At 45.7% G+C, this 10,504-nt stretch overlaps 1 protein-coding gene across 3 annotated transcripts; it reads right to left on the reverse strand.

The window, feature by feature from the left end:
* Nucleotides 1–1,123: 1,123 nt before the first annotated feature.
* DEPDC1 (DEP domain containing 1) lies at nt 1,124–10,487 on the reverse strand. 3 transcript variants are annotated; one of them, XM_015636945.3, is made up of 11 exons: nt 10,132–10,487; nt 9,414–9,558; nt 8,631–8,749; nt 8,096–8,226; nt 7,629–7,676; nt 6,807–6,947; nt 5,520–6,347; nt 4,799–4,971; nt 3,982–4,158; nt 3,613–3,798; nt 1,124–1,832 (listed from the first exon to the last, which is right to left on the reverse strand). In XM_015636945.3, exons 1-11 carry the CDS (start codon nt 10,362–10,364, stop codon nt 1,692–1,694), a joined length of 2,322 nt encoding a protein of 773 aa, XP_015492431.1. In that variant the 5' UTR covers nt 10,365–10,487; the 3' UTR covers nt 1,124–1,691. The 3 variants fall into 3 exon arrangements, with proteins under 3 accessions (XP_015492431.1, XP_015492433.1, XP_018863269.1); XM_015636947.3 differs by lacking the exon at nt 5,520–6,347 and having other exon boundaries at nt 10,132–10,480; XM_019007724.2 differs by lacking the exons at nt 6,807–6,947; nt 7,629–7,676; nt 8,096–8,226; ... (1 more) ...; nt 9,414–9,558; nt 10,132–10,487 and having other exon boundaries at nt 5,520–6,708.
* Nucleotides 10,488–10,504: the final 17 nt, after the last annotated feature.

The following is a 10,504-nucleotide window of genomic DNA, read 5'->3' on the forward strand; positions in this document are numbered from 1 at the left end:
AGGAGGAGCTGCAGCCCCTTGAGGTCTCTCCTCGGTCTCCTCCAGACCCAGCATTAGGAACCACCCCTGGTAAGAGTCAACACTTATGAAATCAATGGTGCTGGAAAAGTCATTTCAAAGCTTAACAAGATCTGAGTTTCCTGCTGTCCCCTCACAGACAGAGGATGAAGGTGTTTTGCCACCACGTCCATCCAGGTGCTGCTCCCACACGGATGGAAACAGCTCCAAACAGGGATCCAAACTGGGCTGAAGGGACAAAAAGAGACATTGAACACCCCCTGCTCCATCTGCTGCCACAGCCAGCACGTGAGGGTTGGCTTCTTTCCCTGCTTTTGTTTGCTTGCTCCCTCTTTCAAGGCAGTGTTTGCACTTGGACAAGGGTTCACTGAAGGTTCCTCACAGAAAAACCAGGAAACTGCACTGAGCTCTTGGTTGAGGCCTCCCATTAACCCTTTCTGTTGAAGAACCATCACTATAATTTCTCTATTTATTCCCATTTTTGGTTAAGTTCTGTCAAAACCTTAGAAAGGAACATTAAATAACCTGGATCAAGAACTGGGAATAATGAGGGCAGCCCTTTGAAAGCCAAATCCTGGGAAATGTGAGCTTCTCACCTAATAAGTTACTTAACTGGAACACTACATAAACAAACCATTTATGCAATGTGGAATGGGGTGGGAAGCACTGGGAGCGAGTTCAGGCAGGTGCTGAGTGCTGGAGGAGGTTTGGTACAGCTGCCCCCTGCCCTGAAAGCACAAAGTTACCCACAGGACATTAAGGCATCATTAATATTGGCTAAAATGAGGCTAATTTGGGTTTCTCATTTACAAAACCTTTTTAAAAACAAGGACTAAAATGGGATTTAAGGTCCCTCCCAGCCCAAAGCAGTTTGGGATCTCAGAGCCATGCAGTGGATTAATTATTATTAATTATACTTTCCCAAAAATATTCCTGCAGATTTAAACTCCTGTGGGGGGAACCTTTATCTTACCATAATTAATAACTCTGGAAAAAATAGGGAAAATCAGTGTATTCTGTTGTCACTTCATGGATCATCCATCACTCCTATTCTGAGAATCACACCAACAGATCCAAAATGAATTTACCATGAAAACATCAGAAATACGCTTCAAGTCTTTTAATATAAATAAATATCAAAAAGCTGATGAGGGTTTTACAGATGATATGGACAGAAATATTTATGGAGTGAGATAATCATTTATTTATGGTGAACTGGCTTTCCAGTCCTGAACTCAGAAAAGCTCCTTTGTTTAAAGACAAATATTTTGAGAATAGAAAAGGCACTTAGTCACAACACACACACACATAAGAGACACAATAATGGCACAAATTCCCAACCAAACACTTAAAGATTAAAACAGGAGGCAGGTTATTAGTTTCCCATAAAAAAACATATATAAATTTTTGGTTAACAACAGCTTTATGTGTATTTTCACATTTTCCTACTCCAATATATTGTAATAATTTGTAAACAGATAAATATTTTTTTTTTCTTTTAGAAGTTATTCCAAAGTATCTGCACAATAAAAAAAAAGGTATTTTGGCACCTTCCAGCACAGTGTCCATGTAAACATTTCCTCCTTCTGCAGCACAGCCACCACCAAACTCCCACAGCAATTCCTTTGGTGATTCCCTCTCAGACTTCCAGAAACTGCTCAGGAGTGGTGAGATCAGTACCTGAGGCTGCCAAATTTGGCTTTCCTGAGGCTCAGCAAGGGCTGTTTGATGCTGGGTTTGTTCTCCAGGAGCAGCGCTTCCGCCTCCGTCGTTGGGAACCTGCTCCTGTAGATCTGGGGATATTCCTTCTGGAACTGCAGCACACAACAGGCACCAATGACAACAAAATCCCAGATCCCACAGCAAATTCCAGCTGTGCAGGGCACATTCCACACCTGCTGTGCCTGCAGAGCTGCCTTCCCAGGAACTCCCTGGATTTACCCAACAGGGAGCCAGGATTCAGCCTCTTTTGGAAAGGTTCTCCCAGGAAAGCTTACCACTGATTCCATGAAAATGAAAAGACCTGGAATCAGAGTGGTGGTTTGGACATTTTACCTGTTTCCCATGCAAGGCCTGAGGAAGGGATGAGAAGCTGTAAATACACCTGAACAGGAGCCAAACCTTTCCACTGATGGATTCAAACCAGTGTCACTTCTGGTGTGGACACAACTGGGACCTTACTCTCTACAAAGTGTTGGGAATTTGGCTTTTCCCAAGAACTCCCAACACTCCTCATCAAGGAGGATGTGCCCAGCAGGCCCAGGGCAGTGCCCATCCCTGTGCTGGCACTGCTCAGGCACCTCTGCTCCTGGGATCATTTTTGGGCCTCCATTTCCTTCCTCCCCTTCTCCCCTGCTGCTGTGAATCATTTCTTACTCCTAGCCTTAATCAGTTATAATTAACCATTCATTCTTCTCTAAATTCAGAAGTTTTGATGGTCTGGAACCAAACCAGACTCACTTTTAGAGTGAAAGTTTCCACACCACTTGTGGAAGTCAGAGCTGCAGGAGAGGCACCAAAGCCAAGTGTGGCTGCCCTGAAAAGCTGCTTGTTCAAATGGGAGTCACAAGACTTGCTTAGGAGATTCCAGGACAAGTACAAAACTATTCCATTGGGCAGAAAGACTTGCCAAAGGAAAGAAAAACCCTCCAGGATTAAATCCTGCCACAACTGCTGTGTTTTAGCTTTACTACGAGACAAGTTGTTGGTAGGACAGGGAAGTGCAAGATAATCTTGAGCACTGTAAATGTTACAAAACACAAAGCCAAGGCCACCAAAAGAATGTTTCAGGATTCTCAAGAGAGAATTTGGTCTCTTAAAGCCAAAAATTTTTGCTTTTAATACCTATTGAATTTAACCCCACCTATGGGATGTTAAGGGTGACTTGGATGGGCAGTGCAGCACAGGAATCCAGGCTGCAATTCCATCAGGAATCACTGAGTGGACAGCAGGAGCTCCAGCACAGTCAGTTGATACTGGTTTAATTGAAAACAATGTTTTCATTGTTTAAACAATGTTTGCTGCCAGTCAAAGGCTGGGTTATTATGGAGTCATTTGGAAAGGACCTAAAATCCCATCTCATCCCAGCCCAGCCATGGCAGGGACAGCTCCCACTGTCCCAGGCTGCTCCAAACCCATCCAGCCTGGCCTTGGGCACTGCCAGGGATCCAGGGACAGCCCCAGCTGCTCTGGGAATTCTATCCCAGGTCCTGCCCACCCTGCCAGGGAACAATCCCTGCAATCCCAAGATCCCATCCAGCCCTGCCCTCTGGCACTGGGAGCCATTCCCTGTGTCCTGTCCCTCCATCCCTTGTCCCCAGTCCCTCTCCAGCTCTCCTGGAGCCCCTTCAGGCCCTGCAAGGGGCTCTGAGCTCTCCCTGGAGCTTCTCCTCTCCAGGTGAGCACCCCCAGCTCTCCCAGCCTGGCTCCAGAGGATGCAGCTTTAAAAACCATCTTTAAAATCCCAGGCAGAGCACATGAAGCACTCAGGAGCTCTTGAACACAAACATTTCTCTGCTCCTCTCCTGCCCCAGGCCCTGGTGCCTGAGCCCTTCCCTCACAAAGGCACTGCAGAAGCAGATGAAATAAACTCACCTGTTTTAACTTTTTCTTTTTGTCCTTCACAGAGAGGTTTTTATCCTTGATGATGTTCTCCAGGAGCTCTGCCATTGCAGCCTGTGAGGTGGAGACCTTTTGTTCTTCAAACTCCTGAGGAGTGATTTGTTTGCAGTAGGAATACGTTGGCAAGATGGCACAAATTTCTTCTTTTTCCTGTTTGCACTGAAAGAAAAAGGGCTCAGCACGCACTCAACTCATTCTGTACTATTTGAGTAAGTACCTAATAAACACCCACAAGCTGCAAAACAATATCTGTATATTCAAAATGTCCTGGCTTATTTGCATTTGCCCAGCTTCAGAAGTAGCAATTAAATCAATTTAATGAACTGTTCTCATGGCACCAACCTGAGCCACCTTCATGTACTGGAGGTGATCCCACACTGCAACCTGCAGGTAAGTTGGGACTTGGAATATTTCCTGCTGATGGTCCATCAGGAAGGAAACCAAGCGTGAGGAAAGCAGCTCATCCAGGTCCTCTTCCTCTGCACAGCGCAGGACACAGCGGGAAAACGTCTGGATCAGCTGGAAAAGTGCAGCACAACTTCAGTGGATAAAGCTGTGGGATTTATTTCCCTCCTCTCCACCCCACAGAGGCACAGATCCTCCAATACCATCTTCCAAATATGGTCACACAAGGAGGAAAAGTCATTGTTGTTCCCTCATCTGAATTAAATCCTTTGGAATTGAGCAGCACTCTCAATTAAAAATACATATTCTAAAAAGGTAACAGCAGAAAAAGGCTTAACCTACAGAAAAATGAACATCCTCACAGAACAGTGGAATAGAATCCTGGAATGGTTTGGGTTGGGGCAGGGACAGCTCCCACTGTCCCAGGCTGCTCCAAACCCATCCAGCCTGGCCTTGGGCACTGCCAGGGATCCAGGGACAGCCCCAGCTGCTCTGGGAATTCTATCCCAGGGCCTGCCCACCTTCTGAATGAATAATTTCTTCCCACTTCCAATCAAAACCTCAATCAATCATCTTGAGACAAGTGAGGTGGTGAAAACCTGCAGGCACACCAGGTTTAAATAAGAATGAGATGGGCTTCAACCCAAACCAGCCTGCCATTCTAAATGGCAGCTGGGTGAGAAATCAGGAGGATTTCTGAGGACTCATCTGCATTCTTTTAATTGGTGTTTAAAAGAGTTTTTCCTTGTCTCACCAAGGACCTGTTGCCCATGGCATCGTGCAGCCGTGGCATGTCAACATTGCCACTGATCCTGGCCATCATCCTCAGCAGCAGCTGCAGCTTCCTGCGGTTCGGGGGTGGCAGCAGCAAGCAGCAGATCTGCAGAGCTTCCACTGCAATTCTTTCCAGGTGAGGCTGCAGGAGATCTACAAGTTAACCACAAAGACAGCTGGCATTAAGATCTGAAGCAGCTTCCAGCGTATTTTTACTCAGTATCAGAGATTTTGTATTTCTCAATGTGATTATTTGTTTCACAGAAATCAGCTGTAACAGAAGAGAATGGACAGGCCTTTGTTTGTGTGGTCATCTTCAACTTCCTTCATTATGGTGCAATTAGGACCACAATACAATTAAGGAATTACACTAATTATTCCTAGATAATAATGATTCACAGAACAGAAAAAGACATCTCCAGCAGGCAGGTGTGTGCAGGTTCCTGCCCCCACCACTTACCTGAGCAGAAAGGCCAAATACTGACACACCAAGCTCATTCTCCACAGACACTACACACCACTGTTTGTTAGCACAGCTACAGCAGTTGAAACAATTTAGGCAGCAGATTTTCTTTACAAACCCCACAAATCCACGCTCTGTGCCTACCCACAAGCCTAGCAAGAGTGGCAGAGGCGAGGGAAGCAGGGATTAGTGAGGCCACACAAGGAGGCAGTACCCACATGCTGCAGAGAGCCCTTACTTGTGCCAGGCAGCACACAGGGGGAGGGGGGGACAGGGTGCTGTGCCAGTGCTGTGCTGCTCCTGCAGAGTCTCCTGGGGATGCTGATGGCACAGCCCTCAGTCCTGCTGCCCACCGAGGGGGTGGCTCGTCCTTGCCCGCGGGGCTGAGGCCGCGGCTGCCCCGTGGGCTCAGCGCTGGCTCTGTCGATGGCCCCGCAGCTCCGGGAGCTGCTCCTGCCCAGCAGGCTCAGCTTTCCCCAGGAGCTGCCATCCCCCAGCTCCCCAGCCCTGGGATGTGGGGCAGGCACTCTCCTGAGGCCGTGGCTCTGGCTTTGAGCTGAGCTATGCCAGCCCAGCTCCAGCAGCGAGGTCGCTTTGTGCTCCTCTGGCAGTTCTCCTCTCGCCATGGTGCTCACACCACCTCCCCTCAGGGCACCGCTTCCTCCTCTATAACACACGCTTGAAGCAGCAGCTCCAATTCTTTCCAAGGAGTAACACCTTGTCCTAAATGCTCCAGGTGCCTTTTGGTCATTCCTGAATCCTGCAAGGTTCTGGCAGCTGCCTCCTATCGTGTTCCCAGCACTCCCTTGCTGATGTGGCAGTTTGTGCTGCTGCCATTTCTTTCCACGGTGGTTTTGGGCTCTCAGCTCTTCCGAGGAAAACCTCCTGGAAGCTCCTCCTTTCTCCTCCTCATCAGGCTCTTTGAGGAGCAGGCTTAGGAGAAGACACTCAGTGGACTTGAAAGAGTTCAAGTGAGGAGTTTTTGAAGGCTGAGGGTCACATTTCTCCTCTTGGACAGAAGGTTTTCCACTGCCCAGATCAGGAATTTGGATGTAGCCACACATAACTATCAGGAAATGAGAGAGATGTTAAAGATGCAAGTGGTATGAAAATGAACCAGTTCAGAGAGCTGCTAACTGGGCAGACAGACAACAAAGCTAAGATATTAAGATATTAAGAAGACTTTAGTTCATTCCCAAAGCAATTCAACAGGGTCATTGCAACCAACATGCAATAACAAAGACAGGCAACGCTGCAACAGTGAGGAGCAGGCAGAACAAGCACATCTCTTAAAGTTTTTGTTATTGAATGTTTAGAATGTGAGCTGAAACAGCAATTTAAATGGGAAATGATGAGGCAGAGCTGCATTTTAATTCACACTAATACAGAATGGAGCAGTGATGATCCTCCTCAGACTGCAGCTCCCACACAGATCAGGAGGCCAAGCTCTGCTTTGAATCACACATTTGTCTCCCAGCTGATCTGAACTCAGAGCTTCCCTGACTCTTTCTAAATTCATACATACCTAAGATATTAACAAAGAGCTCATGGTATTCAAAAGTTAGCAATGGCTCAGGAAGGCTGAGAAAATAATCAGCAACTGTTCTGAACACGTCCCGCTCAAAGCCACTGTAGGTGGCTTGGCTCATGTCATTGTTCCTGGGCCCTGAAAAGAGGGGAAGAAAGGAAATCACACCAAAATTCCACAATCCCATTATAAAACAAAATTTTGAAGATCAGCCTAAATTTCTTCTTGTTTCACAAGCAAAGAATCCTATCAGCAATCCCCAAATATTGTATTTGGCACAATTTATAAGCAAAACCAGTGTAAGAGATTCCAGGCAGCCACTGAAGAGCTGTGCTCAGTTCTGTTCCACACTAAGAAAATAAATAAAGAAAAATTAATCTGTGGTCTTTATAGGTTCCTCAGCAAAATAATAACCAACCCTTAGCATTTCCCTTTGTTTCCAAGTGAAGGGATCCCAGTTCTCCCACAGGGAATTCAAGCTTCTTGAGCAAAAGGAAGCTCAGCACATGGGGAAAAAAAAGCTCATTATCTCTGGTTTCATTTGAGAGGCACTCATCTCATTAATTTATAATTAATTGTTTAAAAACCAAAGAAAATTGATCTTTCCAGAAGTGTAGGAAATGTTTTGGTCCAGCTAAAAGCCAGGGACTGGAAAAGCAAAGTCCCTTTCTCTCCTGAAAAACTGCATTAGAGGAAACCACCCTCAGGTTTTGCCCAGTTTCTGAGCTGGAACATCACAGCTGATTGCACACACACAGATATTTCCCTTTCAACTCTCAAAAGAGGTTTCTGGAACTTAAAAGCTCCTCAGTGACTTACAGTAGGCCAAGCACTTCATGGCTGACAGCACCCAGTGAGGGAGGTCCTCTGAAATCCAAACAGATAAATGCATCACTTAGACCTGAGCCCAAATAATTAACAACTAATAATGGCTACATGTATTAAACAACACAAAGTACAGAAAATTCCATTTCAAACTGATTTTAAACATTGCTACACATGTAATTTTGACAGGATAAAGGGGAATAACTTCAAGCTGAAGGTGGGCAGGGTTAGATGGGATATTGGGAAGGGAATTTTGGCTGCTCCATCCTTGGAAGTGTCCAAGGCCAGGTTGGGACAACCTGGGATAGGGGAAGGTGTCCCTGGCAGGGGTGGAATGGGATTTAAGGCCCCTGAGCTGTGCTGTGGTTTGGGGGAAAAGTGTAAACAACAGACTGTGAATCAGATTAATTATTATTTATAAATAAAGAATTTTTAAGCAAATCTAGGGAAATCCAAGTCACCTGCTTTGTCCTGCAGGATCACCACCCCGTGCTTGCTGGTGTTGTTCATGTTGTACATGACAAACTCAGGGATGATCTGGGCTGGCTGCAGAACCTCCTCCAACGAGGGCAGTCCCAAAATGGTTTGCAAACTGGGGCAGGAAGAGAGCAAAGATTTGAGAGGGATGGAGGAAACCAAGTTCTTTCCATATCTGTTCACAAACTCTTGAAGAGTTTAAGTGTTGTTTGATGAATTCTCCCTTCCAGGAGGAGAATCTGAGGACACTTTTCCCTGGGACAAACAGCAACAATCAGCAAGCAAGAGCACCTGTGGTGTTTAAAATATATTTCAGCACCAGCACAGGATCATTTAAGGGATTTAATCCCTTAAATGCAAGAATCCAATGTTAATAAACGGATTAGAAAACCTGTGTAAACAACAGAAAATATATTCAACTTAAAACATAGTTTTAACTTAATTAAAAACCAAGCACAAAAGACTGATTGGGCTATTTCTTACTAAATGAGAAGGTGCTGTGTGTAATTCCTCACTTACTGTATCCGGATAATATTTCTCCACGTTTCTTGCACGTATTCCTGGCTTATTTCCCTCCTTTGCAGTGATTCTTCCTTCTTTACTTCTGTTAAATCAGGTTTTGGTCTTGCTAAGTTTTCCTGAAAAGGAGTGGTTTAAACTGTAAGATAAAAAAGCCTCTTAAGGCAATTAAAAGTCAGAGAAAATTTGAATTAGAACAGGGATTCTGTGGAACATCAAATTCCACAAGAGCTGGGGAGTAACCTGCAGCACTGAAACAGAAGCACACAACTAAAAAGAAATGAAAAAAAACCCTGATCAATCCAAAATCAGCAATTTAAAAGATAAAACACCTCAAATCCAGATGTATTAATGTGTGCATTATCCTCCTTTAGGACTGGAACCCAAACTCAGAATTTATGCACACAAATCTCAGCTGAATCAAGGGCCACACACACATTCCATCTTCTCCAAAAAGATGACCAATTACACCATTTGTGCCTTTTATTTGTCCCCCAAAGGTAAATTAAACTTCAACAAGGCCCTGTTGTGCAGATTATTTCTAGGACTTCACCTTCCAGCCCTCCCAATACTTTAAAATCCCTTAGCAAGGATAATTCTGCACTGAGACAAAACAAAGAAAACCCAAACCAAAATACCCCCCATATAAATTTATTTCTTAATATTTCTCAATTCCTTTAAGTCCAAACTATTTTTGATGCCACAACAGAGCAGTGTCACTACATTTTAAACAATAAAAGCAAGACAAGACAACTGCAATGCTGTAAGGAACAGAGTTATTACCAGAGACTGCAGGAACTCCTGTTTTTTCCAAGTCCTCTTGGATGAACTGGGCAGTTTAAAAAGTTTTCCTTTGTCTCCAGGGAAGTTTTCCAAGTTCTCCCTTGGTGGGCTTGGTAGAGGTTTGACTGGAGATGTTGGAGGAAACCTGTAATGAGTGGGAGAGATGTTCAATTTATTCAGAATTGATCTGTAATCAAATAAATTACTTGACAAAACAAAACCTCTGATTCCATACCAGAGTGACTCTATTAGATTGACTAGAAGAAAGAGAACACTGATTTTTTTTTTATTTAATTTATCACATGATAAAGTAGCTTTGGGCTGTTTTTCCCTATGCCAAAGTCAAGCTGAAGATGTTGGCACAGCCTGAGGCCAGAACGTGAGAAGTGAGGGCTGTTAATACCTTTCATTTCAGAGCTCTTTGGCTCTGTTTCCCACTCAGACTTTGTGTAAAAGGTCCAAGAGAAGCAAACCCAGCAGGCAGCTCCTACAAAACACCCTGGCTTTACTCCAAAGCACCGGAGTGCAGCTTGAATTCCAGCAAAAACCTCGGATAGACACACACAAAGGAGAAAACTAAATCAGAGGAGCAAAGCGATGCTAATAATCAACTTAAACTAACTTTGCTCAATCCAAAGCAAGTTCTTTTCGCAAACCCGAGCGTTTTTCATTCAAATTCTCACCCCGAGAGACCACGGAACAATTTTAACCTCAGTACCTGTACAGGGCACCGTTGTCCTCCAGGTTTTCAGCTCCCCACCTGCCCTTGATGTCCTCGATAACGTGATTTTTGAGGAATTTCCGCAGGAGCTGCACCGTTTGCTGCCGGGTGACGTCGGGCCCGAAGCTGCTGTGGCTGCGGAGCACCGGGTGCAGCCAGTCCGCGGCCTCGGCGGCGCTGAAGCAGTTCCCGTGCGAGCGGAGCCGCTGCCGGTGCCGCCGGACGGGCATCCCCGCTCGGAAGCAGCGAGTGACCTCGTTCCACTGCGGGGACACGGAGCGCGGAGCTGCGCGACAGCGGCCCCGGGACACCCCGAGCGCCCCCGTGTCGCGACAGGGGGTGGCCCTGAGTGCCCGCACGGGCATCGGCA

This window comes from Parus major, chromosome 8 (assembly GCF_001522545.3).
Source record: "Parus major isolate Abel chromosome 8, Parus_major1.1, whole genome shotgun sequence".
NCBI classification, from domain to species: Eukaryota; Metazoa; Chordata; class Aves; order Passeriformes; family Paridae; genus Parus; species Parus major.